General features: G+C 56.4%; 2 protein-coding genes, 1 long non-coding RNA gene and 1 pseudogene across 4 annotated transcripts in view; 3 read left to right on the top strand and 1 right to left on the bottom strand.

Annotated features, from left to right (window-relative positions):
• The window catches only part of RTP5 (receptor transporter protein 5 (putative)), a 4,551-nt gene extending 3,790 nt beyond the window's left edge, over window positions 1-761 (bottom strand). Inside the window, exon 1 of the mRNA XM_006083026.3 lies at window positions 30-761. Coding sequence (XP_006083088.2) covers window positions 30-261 — 232 coding nt within the window. The 5' untranslated portion in view covers window positions 262-761. The remainder of the gene's footprint in view (window positions 1-29) is intronic.
• Window positions 762-849: 88 nt separating this feature from the next.
• Window positions 850-1,560, top strand: LOC106694644. The gene is made up of 2 exons (XR_001345677.2): window positions 850-956; window positions 1,360-1,560. It is a non-coding gene; the product is annotated as an uncharacterized LOC106694644 (long non-coding RNA).
• Window positions 1,561-2,093: 533 nt separating this feature from the next.
• Window positions 2,094-3,262, top strand: LOC111823282 (annotated as a pseudogene).
• Window positions 3,263-6,834: 3,572 nt separating this feature from the next.
• Window positions 6,835-19,885, top strand: PDCD1 (programmed cell death 1). 2 transcript variants are annotated; one of them, XM_014467314.2, is made up of 5 exons: window positions 6,835-6,980; window positions 15,984-16,346; window positions 16,696-16,839; window positions 18,585-18,619; window positions 18,909-19,885. In XM_014467314.2, exons 1-5 carry the CDS (start codon window positions 6,905-6,907, stop codon window positions 19,125-19,127), a joined length of 837 nt encoding a protein of 278 aa, XP_014322800.1. In that variant the 5' UTR covers window positions 6,835-6,904; the 3' UTR covers window positions 19,128-19,885. The 2 variants fall into 2 exon arrangements, with proteins under 2 accessions (XP_014322800.1, XP_006083087.1); XM_006083025.3 differs by having other exon boundaries at window positions 18,906-19,885.
• The last annotated feature ends 92 nt before the right edge of the window (window positions 19,886-19,977 follow it).

Genomic DNA, 19,977 nt, shown 5'->3' with positions numbered 1-19,977 from the left:
CCCCCTCCGCCCGGGTACTCGTAACCTACCACTGTCCAGATGCCCGGAGAACAGGTTCTCCTCAAGGACCAGCTCCCAGGTGTCCTCTGGCTTCCTCTTGGCCATCAGCTGGGCTAAGGTGCTGACCCACACGTCCATTCCGTCCATGCTGGCGCCGGCCCCGCAGTGCAGACTGCGGGCTGTGCCAGCTCGGCTCCCAGGAAGCACCCGCAGCCCCCCCTGCCCATCCAATAGCTGCCTTGACAACCGTCCAGTCTCCATGGCAACCAGCTCGGCTCAGACACACAAGAGACAGGCCTTTTTCTTCTCCTTTTGAATATTTTTCATGACGCAAGCAAGCAATACATTTTCATTTTTAGAAAAAAATAGAAACAAAAAGGAAAAACAACCCAATGCGATGAAATCACCCATCCCCCATCGCCAGAGCTCATCTGTGCTGACGTCCATGCGTGCTCCCATGCATATGTACATGTAACTATTTGTATGTATTCCTCACAGATGGGAAAACATACTAAACAGATCATGCTGTGCCTGGTGTTCCACGCACCCTGGACGGTGGCCCATGCTCACAGCCCGGCTCTGCCATAACCTGCCCTGACCCCACCTCTACTCCGGCCGGTGGTTCTTTGTCATTACAGACAAAGCTGCCAAGAACTTTCTTGAATATGTATTATTGCCAATTTTTTCAAGCTTTTTATTGGCTGGAAATGTGCATCATTTACGTAAAAATGCCTAAAGCATAAATGCACAGCTTCAGGAACTTATATAAAGTGTTGGTGAGCACCTAGGAGAAGCCAGCCGCCTGCCCCTGGGACCGCCTCGGGCCCCCCCCCCCCCCCCCCCCCCCAAGCACGCCCTCTGTGCTTTCTGTGCATGTGTGTCTGGACTTGCCCGCCTTTTCGGTTTTCCGTGTGAGCTTCAGGAGCGTGATGGTGCGTCAGGTACAACGAGGAAAGGTGAGTTGAGGTCAGGCAGAGCAGGGAGGGGCTGGAAGACGCAAATGAGAGGCAAAGGAAGGCCACCTTTGGGGGCCCACGGCTGAGGGCAAGGGCCACGTGGAGGCGGGGCTGACACACTCCTATTAAAGCCCCCTCGGTGCTGGAGGAGCTGCCAGGGCAGCCTTTCCCCTGGGCAGCGGGCTGGAGATGCGGAGCTCGCCAGCCAGCACGCCAGGGAGCAGGTTTCTTCTGTGGCTGTGGAGAGGTAGTCAGGTGGGACCAAAGCCATGACTCCCCTCAGTGTTGGGGAGATAAAGGGTTCGACCAGGGAGACTGAGAGCGAGCCGACTTTGGTTCCCAACACCCACTGCAAGCTCAGCGGCCTCGTCCCCAGCACCCATGTCCCCCGTCTTCTGTGCAGTGGTGCGGAGGTGATGGCCGGCGCCCAGCAGCCACCTTAGACCATGAGTTCACCCTGTGGATGGAGGCCATGTGCTGAGGAAGCAGAAAGCTAAGACCCTGGATCCTTGATGACAGTCGGAGTCACCGTACTTTCTCCAGGTTGCCTACCTCTGACTTAATGTACAAGAGAGAACCTTGGTATAAAAAAGAGAGGAGTAAACGTCTAGCTCCAGTTTTTTAAGCACTGATTTCGGAGGGTTTGGGAGGCATTGCCCAACCAAATCAGAGCAATGTTAACTGATACCCTACAGTCCTGGATTTCTGTACGCACATGCACAGGCTTACACATTAATACACACACGCAGCACCTACACGCCTGCACACAAACACATATACACGTATACTCACAAACACACACATTTGGAGGCTTAAACTGTGAATTCACATTTAAACTACTCACAGCGTTCTAGAAGGTTTAGAAAATGAAGGGGATGAGAATCTCTTGTGACTCCCTCCACCTTAACAAACAGGCAAGTGGCTATCTTTATTCTTGTGCATAGTAGATGGTGAAAGCATTTTGTTTAATTTTTTAAAAATTTGGTTCTTGCCTTGGCTGGTGTGGCTCAGTTGGTTGGGGCATCATCCCATGTACTTAAGGGGTGCCAGTTGGATCCCCGGTTGGGACACAAACAGAATGCAACCAATTGATGTTCTCTCTCACATCAATGTTTCTCTCTCTCTCTCTCTCAAAAGAAAAAATCAATAAGCATATCCTCAGGTGAGGATTTTTAAAAATTAAAATTAAATTTGGTTCTTGTTCATCTGGGTTGAAACTCAGGGGCCACCAAGATGCTGGCTTACCACTCTTCTCTCATGGACCCCAGCCCCAAACTCATTGGAAACACCGCACTGTCGCCATCAGAAGTCAGTTCAAAGGACCTGCCCCCAGAAAGACAAAAGAGACAGATATTGTGGATGAAGCCATCTATTACTTCAAGGCCAATGTCTTCTTCAAAAACTGAAATTAAGAATGAAGCTGATATGCCCTGGCTGGTTTGGCTCAGTGGATAGAGCGTCAGCCTGTGAACTGAAGGGTCCCAGGTTTGATTCTGGTCAAGGGCAGGTGCCCGAGTTGCGGGCTCGATCCCCGGGGGAGGAGGGGGTGCAGGAGGCAGCTGATTAATGATTCTCTCCTGTCATTGATGTTTCTATCTCTCTCCCCTCTCCCTTACTCTCTGAAATCAATAAAAATTAAAAACAAAACAAAACAAAGAATGAAGCTAATAAAACCTTGGTATAAAAAACTCTCTACATTTCTGAGTGTTTACAGAAACTCCAAAAGTGCAATTCCAAAAGCCAAGGTGAGCAAAAAGTGTCTAGTCCCTGGGCATCAGTAATTTCCTGTTTCCTGGAGAACCTGGTTTTCCACTAACACGATGTAGGCCCGTCCTGCAAACACCAGGAAGACGAAGGGCAGAGGGCCGGTTGGCAGCAGCTGTGGCCTGAGACTCGGTGAGGAAGTTTTTGACCCTCAGAACGATGAACCCAGTGAGTGGCCGAGTGGCTTTGTGAAGAGACAGTTTATGAACAGGAGTCCTTCGGGACCCGTACGCTGAAGGGAGCCAGGCAGACAATGTTCCCCTGGCCGTGGGCAGCATTTCACAGCAAACGCCTTTACTTCATAAAGTTTTAAACAGAGGAGAGACGCGAACGTGTCTTTATTTGAAAAGTTCACTATCGAGAATTTGGTGGGGGAGGGAAGAATGAGTTGTCAGAGGATGACTGGAGATGTTCTGCGGTATTAAGCTGTTACTTAATAAGCAGTGATAAAGAATTTCTAACACTTACAAGTTGGTTCTTGAATTTTGCCGACAAATTAGGCAACCTCTCTTAACTTCTGGGAAATGCTTCAAAAACAGGATAGAACAGAAAGTTTTTATTTGCAAACATTATTAACCATTTCCTGTTCCGACCTCAGAGGTACCTGTGACTCTGCCGGCCAGTGGCAGGTCCCACCCCACCCGATGGGAACAGCTCGGGGACGGGGTCACTGACATCACCCCACCAGCGTCTTCAGAACCAGTTTCGGGATGATCCTCCTGCTTCCTGTGTTTCTCTGTGAATGGAAACTGCCTCCGGAGAGCTCGGGGGATCCCCTCTCCCCCACTTTCCATCTGTGCTGGCTCATGTTCCCCTCCACCTGCTGCCGCCGTGTGTGTGTGTGTGTGTGTGTGTGTGTGTCCTTGGGGCTGGCGCCTTGGAAACTCTAAAGCGCCTGTCCCCAGAGCAGGAGGCTGGGAGTCCCGCGGGCACTTCTCCAGCCCCCAGGACCCTCCTGCCCCCAGGACCCTCCTGCAAGAAGGAGGGGGCGCCACCCTGCAGAGAGCCTCGGGAGGGGGGCCCCTTGCTTCCTGAACTTTATCATTAGGCCCCGCAGATGGCAGCCAGCTACCGGATAAAGGGGTTATACCACAGGTACAGGAACATGCACACCGCAGCCCCAGCGCCCGCGGGGACCACTCCTGTGGCCAAGGCTGACAGTAACACTGACACCACACACCCCTGTGCCCGCAGCACCGTCACCAAAACTCAACAGAAAGGGCCAGGCAGCCGCTCAGCTCCCACCACCCCCAGCTCTGCTCTCCGGGAAGGAGCCCATGGGAGACACATGCTGGTGGGTGAAGAGCTCGAGGCCACACGGCCCAGCCCGACAGCCACACTCAGTCATTCATTCACATGCGTCACAGAAACACGCAGTCCCCGAGGCGGAGGACAGGGAGGCGGGCGAGGGACACGCAGGGCCCTGTGGTGATGGAACCGGCACAGGGCTAACGTGCACAGCAAACACACACACAAATTAAGTCCCTAAAACGGGCTCTGAGCAGATCAGTGGTTGTGCCCAGGCCAGCGTCCTGGCTGCGAGATGGACGGGCTCATACACAGGGACCATTGAGGAACCTGGGCCGAGTGCGCAGGGTCCGCTCTGTCAGTTCTCACACTCTCAACAGCCCAAGACGAGCTGAGGGCAGCACCCCCTGCTCCGGGGGAGACCACACAGAGCTGGGGTGTGGGCTGCACCGGACCTGCTTATTGGAGAGGGTGAGAGGTGAGGGAAAGAGGCGGGCCAGCCGGCTGTGACCCCAGATGCAACCTTCCACACCTGAGGGGGAAGCCAGAACACGGAGCAGGGAGGAGAGGGCCAGCAAGCCGGGGGCACAGGACCGGGGAGATGGCGCCCCTGACCCTCCCACCTTTCTCTAACCAGGGCCCCTGTCCTGTTCCTAAGGAGATGGTGAGGGAGGCAGTGTGATGGGGACCACGTGTGTGTGGGGACAGTGTGTGCATGGGGTTTGCGTGTCTGGGGTGACAGTGTGCTGATAAGCGGTGGGGGTGCATCACCCCAAGATGCCCCAGGCCTCCTGCCCCTGTCCTGCCTGTGCCACGCCCTCCCCAGTCATCCTGCTGGTCCTGCCCACCCCAGGCAGGTGGGGGCTCTTCTAGGTCCCCACCGCCTTTCACAGTCTCTGGGTCCTCCCCTCCCCCCTGAACCCCGCCTGCCAACCCAGAACCTCCCAGTGCCCAGTGCCCCTTTCAGCATCCTGTCTATGTCCCCTCCAGCCCACTGTTCCTGAGGGAGGAGTTATAGGGGAGAGGGCGGGATAAATCAGGAGGAAGGACTGGGAGGGGAAGGGGTCAGCAGGAGGGAGCAGAGTAAAGGGAGGGGGACAAGAGGGAGGGGGAGGGGAAAACAAAGCAGAGACCAGGGAGGTGGACAGGAGGGACTCAGTCACCCTGGCTTTGGCCCCCTGTGGGCACATGCCCAAGCTCTTGCAGATAAAGTCACAGGAAGGAGGCTGCTGGGGTGGTGAGGAGACCCCTCCCAGGGATCTGACAGCCTCTCACACCCAGAGCACAGGCCCACCCTCCCCCACAGTCCGCTCAGCCCGGGCCTCAGAGGACAGCTTGTCGCTAGCACAGGGCCTCAGCCCCTGGGGACAGACTGCAGTGCCCTGGACAGAGCCTGGCCGGAGCTGAGCAGCTGGTTCCCTGCGTTGGATGCCTGGTGACCCTTAGCCTGACCCGGCCCCACCCCCAGCCCTCCTCGGAGCCCCTCCCACCCCAGTGCCAGTCCTCTGGGCCCTGGGCCCTCCAGCCACCCACACGGGGAGTGGCCCTTTGTTCTAAACTGAAGCCGCCCGCTCACTCGCTCTGCCTGCAGACACCAGCGTCTTTGATGCTGTTTCCACCGTTTCTGTTCTTTAATGTTTTCCCTTCACAACTAACGCTGAGCGGTGCCCTGGGAGCCCAGCCGGGCTGTGGCGCCAGCTGTCAGGCGGTTTCTGGGTTTCTGTCTCGGTTATTTTAAGCTGGTGAGACCTACGCATTGCATCACTAATATCAGCAGTTTCATTTCTCCTTGTTTTCCATTCATTATCATAAAAGGCTTAGAGCAAAGCTATCTCACAAACATCTGGCTGGGCAGCCAGGCCACAGCCCCCTGCCGACCGCAACCGTCTCCCACCTGAACGAGTCCCGGGTCCCGGGGGCCCTGCGGGGGTTGTGACACGGGCAGGCCCGGAAGGCAGGTCTGCCTCACAGGCTGAGCCCTGGACACTGTGCGCTGTCAGGAGGCTGCTGGCAGTGGAAAGATCTGGAAATGGGGCCTCCCCAGCCTGCTTGGGGCCTTCTGAAACCCCAAGCTGAGAGGGGGATGCTAGGCAGCCGACGGCCTTCAGTAGGGCCGGCAGCAAGGCCGCCGTGGAGGTGGGGAGGAAGAGGGGGAGGACATGGATGAGGGTCTCAGGGGGCCTGGCAGAAATGTGCCTGACCTAAGCCACGGGTCAGGCAGACCCTTAGCTGCCCCTGCAGGGGGCCTGGCAGTCCGGGGAGGGATGATGGCTCTCCGGGGTCAGGAGGGCCAGACAGGACCTTGGCTGCCCACTGCCCACTGCCCAGAGAGGTGGCTGGGTGGGGCCGCAGAGGTCTGGCCAGGCCCTGGGCCTCGGCCCCCAGTAGTGGCAGAGTTGGTGGGTTCAAACACGAGGCCACAGAGGAGGCAGAGTGGGCTGTGGACAAGGGGTGGGGCCCACCTTCACTGCTGCCTGGGCCTCTGCCCGGAGATCGTGACCCACCTTCCCATTGTCAGAAGGATGGCTGGGGAGGGGAGGACAGTCACCCCCTATTGTATGGAAAGGGAAAGAGGCAACCCCAGATAAAGAAACAAAATCTGCCCTCAATAGAGATCCCTGATGGGGAGAGGTACCCAGACACCCCCGGCCCCCACCTGTCTGTCTCCCTCTCCTTCTTCCTCTCCATCTCTCTCTGCGTCTCTGTCTCTCTGTATTTCTTTCTCCCTGCCACCTCCTTCCCCTGTCCTCTACTCTCTCACATCCCCCATCTCTCTCTCTCTCTCTCTCCACCCCCTAACCCTCCTCCTACCCATGTGGAGGAGGAGGAAGAAGGGGCGGGGCGTGTGCCTTCAAGCCCAGGGAAACAGTTTCCTTTCTTCACGCACTTCTGCCAGAGCAGAGGAGAGGACGTCGTGGTCGGCAGGCGCTTGGGGCATGGGGACCCCAGGGGTGCCCTGGCCGCTCCTCTGGGCGGTGCTGCAGCTGGGCTGGCGGCCAGGCTGGCTCCTAGGTATGTGGATCACAGCTGGGTGGCGGGGTCCGGGTCCAGGGTGGGAACAGCCTCTGGCGCTGTCTCTGGCAGGTGGGGAGGAGACTGTGTGGCGGAGTGCTGTGTGGCTTTGGGCGAGGGAAGTGCCCTCTCTGGGCTCAGCTGGTGGTGAGACCCCTGAGCCGGCAGGAGTATCCCAGGTCTTCCTCTGTGGCCAGTGGGATGGCGAGCCTGTGCCCCTTGCTGTAGAATGACCAGGCTGGGCTGGCCAGAGCCCAAACCTATGCCCAGCTGCCCAACTTGTGTTTTCCTGGGATGGACCAGCCTCGCGGGGCTGACTGGCTCTTGAGGTGACAGGCTGGGTGGCCCAGAGACTTACTCTCGCTATATCCAAAGTAACTGTGCAAGTAAAGATCGCTCCCCCAACCCCGCTCAGGGCCTGGGGCGCACCGCCTGTGGCCTCTGGAGGAGATTCCCGGGTGTAGAGCCTGGGCCCGACCCTCAGCGTCCACGGCAGGTTCTGGTGAGGGGGCCCGGTATGAGCTGTGCACTGGACAGGCCTGCAGGCCCGTGGTCGGGGAGCGGGGCTCCTCCTGGCTGCCCCCATCCTCAGCCAGCACTGCACAGGTGGGGACCGGGGAAGGTGGGTCCCCAGGTCCGGCCCAGGGCCTTTCCTCTGGACTCGCTGGGATGGGGACCGAGGGCCCCTGGGAGGACCAAGACGAGGTGGGGGTTTCCGGACCTTGGAGTCCTGGGTCCCAGGGCTCTCCATCACTCTGGCCCTCCAGGGTCTGCTTGATGGTGATGGGGGCAGGCCTGTTCCTGGGCAGGGCCTCGCTCTCCAGGAAGACCTCAGGGTCAGTGAAGACACTCAAAGTGGTCCCAGGGCCTGTGGCCGAAAGGCGCCTGGTGGAGGGCCTTGGGGGGAGTCCAGGCCTGGGGGCAGAAGGGGTGTGCGCCACCTGGGAGGAGGACCTAGGGCAGTGATGGCGAACCTATGACACGCATGTCAGAGGTGACACGCGTGTCAGAGGTGACACGCAAACTCATTTTTTTGGTTGATTTTTCTATGTTAAATGGCATTTAAATATATAAAATAAATATCAAAAATATAAGTCTTTGTTTTACTCTGGTTGCAAAGATCAAAAAATTTCTATATGTGACACGGCACCAGAGTTAAGTTAGGGTTTGTTAAAATGTTGACACGCCGAGCTCAACAGGTTCGCCATCACTGGGCTAGGGCGTCAAGGGGGCTGGGACCTCCCCGTGGCCTGGTCCTCACCAGGACCCCTTCCCAAAGCAGGGAAAGGTGAGAATAAGGCTCCGCAGCCAGACCCTCCAGCTCCAGATGTGTCGGCCTGGGCGAGATGTTCAAACGCAGAGCGCCCCACGTCCCCATGTGTGCCCCGGCTCGGCACAGAGCACAGCGCTGCCCTGTCACACGCCTGTGGTGTCCTCCTCCTGCTCTGACCCAGACGCGGGCGCTCCGGGCCACGGGGACTTTCTCTTCCCTGTCATCTTCCTCCTTCCTAATTCATTCACTGTGTTTATTGTTTAAGTCCTTCCCATGGAAGTCCCCTCCTGAGCTACACGTTTTTCTCGCATTTTACGAACTATCCCAAACCCAGCGGTAGGCCGCCCCCACCCACCCCCGTGCTAGTGAAGGAGAGAAAACGAGAGTAAACGACAGCCTGGAGTCAGACAAGAGCCCTCGTCGACAGCTTCCTCACCTCCGGCGAGTCACGTAACCTCAGAGCCACAGTGTTAACCTGCAATTTGGGGACAATAGCGCCTGCCCTCTGAGGGCCATGAGAATTGAATCAGACCACTGATAGAAACCGTCTGGCACAGACCGTGGCACAGATCCTTAAGTCAGGTTATTGTATTTATTTTTTTCAAATTACAGTTCTGAAAGGTATTTAAAACATACAGAATAGTTACAGAAAACAGCAGTGAACACCCTGCACCCAGAGTTGCCCATTGATAACATTGGCACATTCGCTGTGTGTATCAGCGGTCGGGACCAATGCCACCGACCAGGCGGCTTCTCAACAGAAGTTCCTGGTCCCACCACTCAGAGGGGAGCCGGGATCCAGGTGTCGGCTGGCGGAGAGCCGAGAGGCCAGGCCTCTCCAGCTCCTGGTGGTGGCCGCCAATCCTTCTCGTCCCCTGGCTCGGACATCACCCCATCTCTGCCTCTGTCTTCACATGGTCTCTCCTGTCTGCGTCTGTCCAGATGTCCCTCTTCTTGTAAGGTCAGGGTCATGTGGAACGAGGGCCACTCTGGACCTCATTGTGAACAATTACATGTGCAACCACCTGTTCCAAGTAAGGCCACACTGAGGTGCTGGGTCAGGTCCCAGCGTGTCCATCTGGGCCCACGTCCCATCGGTGCATGTCACCGAGATTTGGGCTGGGCCATGGAGGTTGGTCGTTCGGATCGCCCCGCAGACCTCCCCTCCTCCCGGCTCGGCAGCTTCGCGAGCCCCGAGTTCAGATGTCCCCAAGTCCAGTGCTGACTGCTTGTTTGGCAATCGCGGTCCTCAGCTCCCTCTGTCTCTGCAGGCCCTCGAGTTCTTTTTCTTTTAAAATCCAAATCTCCATTTTATTTCACACATGGGAAGCCTTAGGACTAGGAATATTTTATTGAGGTATAATGGGCACAGTGTTGCATTACTTCCAGGCGCATAATGTAATGATTCCTTATTTGTCCACATTGCGAAGTCATGAGCCTGCTTAACAGCCCCCACCAAACATCGTTACAGAATTCTTTCTTCTTGTCACGAAAACCTTTGACTCCACTCTCTTGGCTGCTTTCAAACGTGCAGTGGGATGCCTCAGTGTCCACGGGGATGGGTTCCAGGACGCCCGGGAATTCTGGTCAAGCCCCTTATATTGCACAGATGTACTACAGTCTCGTAGTAAAGGTGTTTCCCACCAAGACGTGAGGTAGCAATTCTGAACCTACTTGTGTGTACTGAGATTGAACAAGAAAGTAATATATTGTAAGCTCTGAGATCCAGGTTTCTGTCAACCCTGTGGTGTCGGGCAGGAATTGGGTCAGAACTTAAACGCGTGGTCTTTAGCCGGCTCTCACAGCAGCCACGCCTGCCTGCCAGGACATCATCGCTCCCCTGGCCACTTAGGGTCACACCGCTATTCCCGCTCCGGGGAAGGGATTGTCCCTAAATCTTTTTTTAAAAAATAATTTTTATTTTTAGATTATAGTTGACACACAATATTATATCAGTTGCAGGTGTATAACATAGTGATTAGGCATTTATATAATTTACTAAGTGATCACCCATTTTGTCCCTAAATCTTGAACATCCTCTCCTGTGTTCTCTCCTTTTCTCGCAGCCACCACCTGGAGCACGCTCACTGACTCACACCTAATACACACACAGTCATATTTTCCTAACTAGTCTCAAGATTTCCAGGGGCAGAAACAGGCGTCAGAGATGGGCAAACTGTTGAGTGTTGGGTGTCTGGGCCAGTGCCCGCTCTCATGGCAGGGGCAGCCCCGACCTGGCCCCAGAGGCGGGACCTTGCACCAGGTGTTGTAGATTTTCTGACATTTAAGGAGAGGTCAGACATTGCAATTTTTATGTGACATCTCGTACGTCTCCTGTGCTAATTCTAGGCTGTTATGTTTTTAAAAAATTCTTTGTGAGGGAAAAGACAAACAACAACAACATATCTGTGGTCAAATGTATCTACCACAGCCATTTCGCAAGTTCTGGCCATGAGAAGAGATGACATTTACATAAATGACGACAGCCGGCCCGCGGGATCCGGGGGTCTGTGTACTGAAACCCAAGGATGCGCAGGGCCCTTGTATAAAACGATGTGGTGTTTGCATATAACATCAGCGGGTGCGCCCGCACTTCCCTTGTTTTGCGTGGATTCAGCCAGTGCTCCACACAAATTAGCACGTGGCAAATTCAAATTTTGCATTTTGGAATGTTCTGGGATTTTTGGTTCTTTCGAATATTCTGATCCGAGATTGGTTGAGTCCATGGATGCGGAACCCACGGGTGGGAAGGGCTGCCTGTGGAGTGTTATGAAGCACAGTTGCCATGCCATGCACGCCATCCCCGGGACCTATTCCTCTTATAACTGGAAGTTTCTATCTTTGACCCCCCTTCACCTGCCCACCCCCTTTCTGGCAACCACCTGTCTGTTCTCTGTATCCATGAGCTCGATTTTTGTTTTGTTTGTTTTTCGTTTTACATTCCACATATACGTGAGATTATATGGTATTTGTCTCTGTCTGACTTATTTCACTTAGCATAATGCCCTCACAGTCTATGCAGGTTGTCGAAAATGGTAAGATTTTATTCTTCTTGGTTGCTGAGTGACATTCCATTGTATATGTGCACGCTTCTTCTTTATCCTCCTGTCTATCACTGGGCACTTCGGTTGCTTCCGCAGCTTGGTCACCGTGAATAATGCTCCAATGGACGTGGGGTGCACCTACCTTTTCTGCTAGTGTTTTGGGTTTCTTCTGATAAATACCAGACGTGGGCTTGCTGGATCCTATGGTAACTCTATGTTTAACTTTTTACGGTAACTCTATCCTGATTTCCACAGTGGCTGCACCAGTTTACATTCCCACCAGCAGTGCTCAAGGGGTTCCTTTCTCAGCGTCCTCATCAGCACCCACTTGTTGATTTGCTGAAAATAGCCATTCTAATAGCATGAGGTGGTGGCTGGCGGCGGTTTTGACTTGCATTGCCCTGATGATTAACCATACCAGACCTGAGGCCCTGAACCTAACTGTCTCCTATACCTGGGCTCTTGAGCATTAAAGAGAAAAAACCAACACGATATAGAAAAATGTTAGTTACATGCAAACAAGTGGTTAGAATAAGATGGAACTTGGAGACATTGTAGAAAATTGGTCTAGGAAAGTACTGAAAATTAGGTACAGCGGTATAGCGGCAGATTCGGAAATTACCGGAAAATTGGTACAGTGGTCTGGTAGGGTTAATGAGGATGAGCATCTTTTCATCTGTCTGTTGGCTATCTGTATGTCCTCCTTGAAAAATGCCTGTCCAGGGGGCTTTGTCCATTTTGTAATCAGATTGTTTATGGGGGTATTTTTGCTTTTGAGGTTTATGGGGTTTTTTTTTGTTTTGTTTTAAATATATATTTTATTGATATTTAGAGAGGAAGGGAGAGGGAGAGAAAGATAGAAACATCAATGATGAAAGAGAATCACTGATTGGCTGCCTCCTGCCTGCCCCCTACTGGGGATCGAGCCCGAAACCCAGGCATGTGCCCTTGGCCAGAATCGAACCTGAGTCCCTTCAGTCTACAGGCTGACGCTTTATCCATTGAGCCAAACCAGCTAGGGCTGTGGGTTTGTTTTTTTTTATATTTTGTATATTAACCCCTTATCCAATATATGATTTACAAATATTTCAAATCTTTTTTCCACTCTGTAGGCTGTCTTTTCATTTTGTTTGATGGCTTCTTTGCTGTGCAGCAGCTCGGTAGTTTGCTGTCGTCCCACTTGTCTATTTCTGCTTTTGTTGGCAGCCCTGGCATCTCGAAGGCTCCACCTGGGGGTGTGTGATGATTGGTCATGGAAGATCACAAATGTGTTGGTCCTTCTTAGGGCACCCACCAAGGTCCCATTCTCTCTGGGCCTCCAGCAAAAGAGGGGAAGGCTCTTTTGCCTTCCCTGTGTGATGAATAAAGGCACACGGGGGCAGCTGGACGGGGACCCGCCTCGTCCAGTTCAGATTCCCTGAGAGGCACCACAAAGGGCCAACAGACAAGTGACTCAATTGGTAACAAATTAAGGTCAGGGGTGGGGCAGATGAGATCCAAAACTGCAGAGAAACAGGGCTCCCCCCTCCACACAGAGCGAGGACAGGGTCCCGGGACCGGTCAGCAGTGCCCTCACCGGGGCGCCCTGGGAAAGCCTGCTGGAGGGGCCTGGGCAGGAGGGGAGGTGGCTCCATGCACTGCATGGCTCTTGGAGGAGCTTCTTGGGTGGCCCTGGCCGTGAGAGGGGGGTCTGCTTGGAGGCCCTGGCAAGTTGGACCCAGGTGGAGGGCCACAAGGGCCGTCCTGGGCGTTGGTGAAGGGAGACACGGGTTGGCTGCAGTGGACAGTGGCGGGGGACACACGAGCAGGGTGGGCCCACGGAACCAACACTGGGCTCTGGTGCTGCAGTGTCACCAATGACTTCACCAAGTCTTTGTCCACCTTGAACTGTCACTCCCATGGCGCTTCCTTTAAAGCAGCGGTTCTCAACCTGTGGGTCGAAGGACCCTTTCACAGGGGTCGCCTAAGACCATCGGAAAACACATATATAATTACATATTGTTTTTGTGATTAATCACTATGCTTTAATTATGTTTCAATTTGTAACAATGAAAATACATCTTGCATATCAGATATTTACATTACTATTCATAACAGTAGCAACATTACAGTTATGAAGTAGCAACGAAAATAATTTTATGTTTGGGGGTCACCACAACATGAGGAACTGTATAAAAAGGTCGCGGCATTAGGAAGGTTGAGAGCCACTGCTTTAAAGAGACTTGCTTCCCGGCACAACACAGAGAACGCTGCCTTTTGTCGCCACCACACCCAGCAGTTACTCTTTAGATAACTGTCATGACTAATGTGCAACATTCAGCCTTTGAATTTCTTGCTCATCGAACAGAGCTGAGTGGTTTGGGGTTAGCAGGGTGGCTCTGCTCCGTACGTACATCTATTTAGAAACCCAAGCTGATGGGGCTTTCTTTCTTCACTTGGGCCTTCCAACTCAGAGTCCTCTTTATTGGTCGGCCAAGAGGAGAGAACCTGGGGAGGGCCAGGGCAGAGCGATGGACCAAGTCCAAAGTGCCATTCACTCCACATCCCACCGTGAGAACATATGAGCTAATTGTGCGTTCGTGTAGGAAAGGAGAATGTGGACTTTCCTGAGCAGCTGGAAACTTTTGCCCCACCAACGGGAGGAAATCAAACTACTGTTAATCTTTACTTCTCTAATACCAGATTGGTGTACCTTCCCAACCTTTCCTGGAACCATTGCTGTTCTTTGCCACCGCCCTGTCTCTATCAGATCATCTGTTCAGTCCAATAGCTCCAACTCACTTTCTTTCACACCAAAACCCTTTAAAGCAAAGCACAGTATTATCTCTTTTGCTAAGTCTTTTCTCATTTTTTTCTCTCCCGAAAAAGAGACCAAAGGTAGGCAGTAAACGTATTCTACTTTAAATCATCTAAGATCAAATCATAATTAGTGTAGAAAAAGGCCCAGTAATGAGAGAGACAGAGAGAGACTTGCTTCCCAAATAAATGTGTGAAGAAAATGGGCGTTAGTGCTGCCAAGGAGAACGGGGCTGGCATGCAGGAGGGTAGGACACAATCAAGAATGAGGGAAGAGCCGTGTCCCCATCAGTGTTTGTGTCGCCCCCTAGAGGGCCCCACCTGCCACAGCCATCCCCAGTCCAGAACTGACCTTCTCCAGGCCCCCTGGCCTCCCTGACACCCCATGCCCTTCCCCGAGCTGCCCCTCCACAAGGCCCAGAGGACCCCAGCCCCTGAACAAGGATGTGCAGGCGGTCTGGGACGCCCACACAGGAGGGGGCTCGAGGCTCTCCGACACGGTAATGAGCACACATGCTAGGTTATGCTCTCCCTCCCTCACATGCATTCACGCTCACGGCCACATGCTCCCCCGGCTCATGTCCAGCTGGCACTTGACAAGATCATAGGGACAGTACCTGCAGCCCCAGGACTGGCCATGTGCCCCCCTTGACCACGCACTGATGGCCAGGAGAGGTGCCCGGGAAGGGCCATGGCGGGAGGTACAGGCTGGCGGGGCCCTGGCCTCTCCATGACAGTGTCCTCAGTGTAAACCGGGTGGGAGGAGGAGAAGGGCCTCTGTGTCCCCGAGCAGGGCCACAGAAATGGAGGACACTGGGACACCTCAGGACCCACCTGGTCTCTGAATATCTGTGACTTTGACCCTTGTGAGGTGCCCAGTCGGGATGGGCAGAGGGTGTCCTGGTCACACGTGCCCTGAAGTGGCCCAGGTTGAAGGGGAGCTGGGTCCCAGAACCATCCCATCCTCCTCCGAGCCACGGGGCAGGCTCACTGGGCAGGCCTCGCAAGGGACAGGGTGGGCCTGAAGCAGCCAGCCCGGGGCAAGGTCATGGAGTGTGGGGAGCCACACCCAGCAAGTTCAGGATGGAGCGGAGTAGAACAGATGCACAGCCTGGGAAAGCAGACGTGTGGCCGTGAGCATGATTGCATGTGAGGGAGGGTGAGCATAACCTAGCATGTGTGCTCATTCTCGCGTCGGAGAGTCTCGCACCCTCTCCTGTGTGGGCGGCCCCAGGCCACCCGCACATCCTTGTTGGGGGGGGGCGGGGGGGAGCGTGGGCTGGAGCCCAGGGTGTGGGGGACTCTATTTCCGTCCATCTCAGGGGCGATGGCCCAGCTGAATTGCAGTCCCCAGAGCCTTGGAAGAGGACCTGGGGGGCCCCACACTGCCCAGGTCAGCAGTGCCCATGTGGGGTCCTGGCTCTGAGCTTGTCCTGAAATGGGGAAAAGGCTGGCCCCTGAGCCCACTGGAGCTGGGCTTCCCATGGCAGCCCTGGCAGCCCAGCCCAGCGCCCAGGCCACCCTCCCCACCCCCCAGCACAGTGCAGACGGCTCAGAGACCTGGGAGGCAGAGCTGGGGACCGGAGTCAAGGAGGGAGGGGTGAAGGCCCTAAGCCACTGCTTGGGAAAGAAATGGGTTGGGGGCCCCAGCCCAGATCTCTGGATGCCATCAGTGGACAAGATCCCACCACGGGGTTTCCTGGTGAGAGGTGAGCACCTGTCCCCAGGAGGCGTGCAAGAAGCTGCAAGGCTCATGGCAGAGGGGATTCCCGCGTGGCTGGGCTTCCCAGGACCTTCCTGTCTGAAGGGATGTGGGAAAGCGGGAGGGGGGTCTCGGTGGGCTGTCCCACAGCCTTCCTCAAGGCCCCTGGTTCTCTCTCCACCCCACAGAGACTCCCCAAAGGCCCTGGAGTCCCCTCACCTTCCACCCGCCTCAGCTCACGGTGGCCGAGGGGGAGACCGCCACCTTCACCTGCAGCTTCTCCAACACGTCTAAGGATTTCGTGCTCAACTGGTACCGCATGAGCCCCAGCAACCAGACGGACAAGCTGGCCGCCTTCCCTGAGGACAGCGGGCAGGAAGTCCGCAGGGACCAGCGCTTCCGCATAACCCGGCTGTCCAACGGACGGGACTTCGAAATGAGTGTCCTCACTGCCCGGCGCAATGACAGCGGCATCTACTTCTGTGGGGCCATCTACCTGCGCCCCAAGACGCAGATCCATGAGAGCCTCCGGGCAGAGCTCAGGGTGACAGGTGCAGAGCGGGACCCCAGGGTGGGAGTGAGGATGCGGACAGGGCAGGGCAGGGCCTGTTAGGCACAGTGAGCACGGATTCTCCTAACTTCACTCCAGGACTCTGTCCCACACCCGGGCCACAGTGACCAATGGCTTCGGGCCTCTGTGCTTGGAAGCACCTCAGACCCCATTTGTCCTGAGGGAGGGGCAGGTGGTAGGTGCGCCTCAGAGTGAGGTTGTGCAGGCCTGGGTGAGACTGGTCAGTGCAAGCCTAGGACTGAGTCCCCTCAGACTTGAAGGGGGCAGGGTAGGACCCGAAGTCCCTGTCCTGTGTCCCACGCCTGAGTATCTGTCCTCTGTGTCTCCAGAGAGAGTCCCGGAACAGCCCACTGAGGGCCCCAGCCCCCCACCCAGGCCCGCAGGTCAGCTACAGGGCCTGGTCATCGGTGTCACAAGCGTCCTGGTGGGCGTCCTGCTGCTTCTGCTGCTGACCTGGATCCTGGCCACTCGAGGTAATGCCCCAGCCAGCCCCCCTGCCGTCCCGCCAGGTGGAGCCCGAGGCACTGCCAAGGCCTCTCCTCGGAGACCCCGGCCATGCTCTCAGGAGGGGCCTGAGGGGAAGGCAGCCGTCCAGGTCACACAGGAGGCACGGAGAGGCCCCCAGGCTGAGGCCCCTGTGTAGCTGCCCAAGGCTGCCCTCAAGCCTCAGGCCACATCTCAGACCACAAGCCACTGTGACGGTGCTTCTAACAGCCGCCGGGGGCCTGTGGTGACAACCACAGCCACCCCGCCCCCCCAGGATGGTGGTGGTCACGGGCAGCTGACCTCACTCAGTCACTGCTGCCCTGAACTGCGGCTCTGTGCCTCCTGCACGCCCGCCCTGGGTGTTAGAGGGGCTTCGGGAGTCACTGTGCCCCCCACTACCTCTCAGGGGGGTCTGGTGCCTGGACAGGAGGCACGGGGGTCCTGGTTGGAGATGTCTTGGGCAGCCAGTAAGGTACCTCCAGAGGGAGGAAAAAGCGGCCGGAAAAAGGGGCCACTTCCGAGAGGGGGCCCAGCCCAGGATAGGTCAGCCCCTCCACAGGCCCCGCCCACCAAAGGCTCCCACGCTCTCCCAGGACAGGCACCATGTGTGGCAACAGCAGGAGTTCCCACTCGAGGACAGACACTGCTCTTGGCCACTCTGACGGCTCCTCGCCGGCCCATGGCCTTCAGACCCTGCGATAACTGGGTGGCCGCCCAGGGCTGAGCCTGGTGGGGTCACACCCCTGCACCGTGTCAGCCCTGCCTGGCTCTCCTCTGAAACCCTGAGGGACCTGGGCGCAGGAGAGACCACTGTCCCTTCTGAGCGAGGAGAGGAGACTGGCCCAGGGCTCCAGACGCAGACCTGCTGAGCCGGCCGAGTCGCTGTCCTGAACTGCGGCTCTGTGCCTCCTGCACACCCACCCTGGGGGACAAGGGCAGCCACGGCGTCCATGCCCTCCCCCTGGGTGGTTAGGGACAGCGGCCATGCTGCCCTGCCATTCCAGGCCCCGCGGGGTTCATTTCTCCAGGGATCACATTTTTCCTCCTTCAGATATTTTTTTAAATATGTTTTTATTGATTTTTAGAGAGAGAGGAAGGGAGAGGGAGAGAAGATAGCAACATCGATGATAGAGAAACACAGCTGCCTCCTGCACGCCCCCTGCTTCGGATTGAGCACACAACCCAAGCATATGTTCTGATGGGGATGGAACCAGGGACCTCTGGGTTCATGGGTCAACGCTCACCCCTGAGCCGTGCCCACCAGGCCCCTTCAGATCGTTTTGAGATGTGCTGTATGCACATCTGGGCACTGGTCCCTGGTGGGGACGCACGTGGTGCTCCTGTGCACGTAGATCAGGGAGATGCTGCCATGGCACCGCTGACTATGTGTCTGCTGTGTGCTTTATGGCGCCAGCCCGGGACCCAAGGTGGGTTTGGTGCCCTGCAGTGGGCACCAGGCTCGGCCAGGTTTGCGACCAGCCGGAGCACTAAGCCCGGAAGACAGGCGGTCCTATGTGGCCTCACACCCAGCAGCTCACTTCCAGACGGACCCTCGGAGATGAGCAGGCACTCGGGTGGTTGCAGGGGGGGTGGGAGCCGGCAGGGAGGCAGCTTGGCCACCCAAGCCTGGAGGCTTGGGCTCTTCCCCTGGCCAGAGGTCTTCCCACCCCGCCGCCTGCTGAGACCCGGCCTGCTGGGCCTCCTGGACCTGACTCCCTGTGTTTCTCTGCAGGGGGCCGTGCCTGCCGGGGTGAGGACCAGCCTCCGGTGAGTTCCCTTCCCTTTCTGGTGATTTTGGTACATTTCAGGGAAGGGGTGCGAGGGATAGGCAACCCCAGGGGTGAGTGGCCTCAGGAGCAGCCACACCCATTCCCAACCACATCACCTTGTTTGAACATGGGCACCCGAGCCCAAGGACGGGTTGTGGGGCTCAGGCCCGGCCCCTCTGTGTATGTGTGTATCCGCACGTGTGGGTCTGTGTTCACCCTTGTGTGTACGTGTGTGTTCACCAGCCACTGAGAGCGTGCTGACTCCTTTCTCCCTCTCCCCTAAGAAGGAGGGCCCCTCCGTGGGATCTGTGGACTACGGGGAGCTGGACTTCCAGAGGCGGGAGAAGACCCCGGAGCCCCCTGCCCCCTGTGTGCCTGAACAGACCGAGTACGCCACCATCGTCTTCCCCGGCAGGCCCGGCTCTCCCCGCAGGGCCTCTGCCGACAGCCCGCAGGGGCCCCAGCCTCTGAGACTTGAGGACGGACACTGCTCTTGGCCGCTCTGACGGCTCCTCGCCGGCCATGGCCTTCAGACCCTGCAATAACTGGGTGGCCACCCAGGGCTGAGCCTGGTGGGGTTACACCCCTGCACCGTGTCAGCCCTGCCTGGCTCTCCTCTGAAACCCTGAGGGACCTGGATGCAGGAGAGACCACTGTCCCTTCTGGGTGAGGAGAGGAGACTGGCCCAGGGCTCCACACGCAGACCTGCTGTCCTGAACTGCGGCTCTGTGCCTCCTGCACACCCACCCTGGGTGTCAGAGGGGCTTCAGGAGTCACTGCGCCCCCCTTCCCTCTGCCTCTCAGGGGAAACTGGTGCCTGGACAGGAGGCACGGCGGGTCCTGGTTGGAGACTGTCTTGGGCAGCCAGTAAGGTGCCTCCAGAGCGAGGAAATCCAGCACACACCTCAAAGGACACAGAGGGACGTGCGAGAGCCTGGCTCTCCCCAGGCCTGGAGAAGAGACCTGGCCGCCCAGGTGGGCAGCACCCTGGAGTGGCCTCCTCCATGGTGCCCATTTACGGTGCTATTTAAAGGTGCCTCGGAGGCTCCTGCCTGGGGTGCTGGGCGGGCACCCTCCAGCCAGACTATCACTCCTTACCCAGCACACACAGGGCGTCAGCTGTCCTGCAGGATGGCCCGTGGGCACCCAGTGTGGGGGCTCAGAAGCAGGTGTCCTTCGTGGGCTCCACACACACTGAGCAGCCCTTTCCCTTTCTATTATATTATCTATACTAATAAAAGGGTAATATGCTAATTAGACCGGACATCTTCTGGACATCCTTCCAGACGTCCTTCCGGAAAAAGCCACGGTGGCGGGGCCCAAGACAGAGGCGGTTAGGGGCGATCAGGCCAGCAG

Source organism: Myotis lucifugus, unplaced genomic scaffold (genome assembly GCF_000147115.1).
Source record: "Myotis lucifugus unplaced genomic scaffold, Myoluc2.0 scaffold_5, whole genome shotgun sequence".
NCBI lineage: Eukaryota > Metazoa > Chordata > Mammalia > Chiroptera > Vespertilionidae > Myotis > Myotis lucifugus.
The sequence above is the reverse complement of the archived record's forward strand: the minus strand, read 5'-3'. Positions and strand labels throughout refer to the sequence as shown.

What these genes read in the sequence shown, in the direction of transcription:
- PDCD1 (XM_006083025.3), top strand. Translation starts at nt 6,905, where the DNA reads ATGGGGACCCCAGGGGTGCCCTGGCCGCTCCTCTGGGCGGTGCTGCAG. An exon ending in GCGGCCAGGCTGGCTCCTAG is followed by an intron (nt 6,981 to 15,983) that starts GTATGTGGATCA and finishes TCCACCCCACAG; the next exon opens with AGACTCCCCAAAGGCCCTGG. An exon ending in CTGGATCCTGGCCACTCGAG is followed by an intron (nt 16,840 to 18,584) that starts GTAATGCCCCAG and finishes GTTTCTCTGCAG; the next exon opens with GGGGCCGTGCCTGCCGGGGT.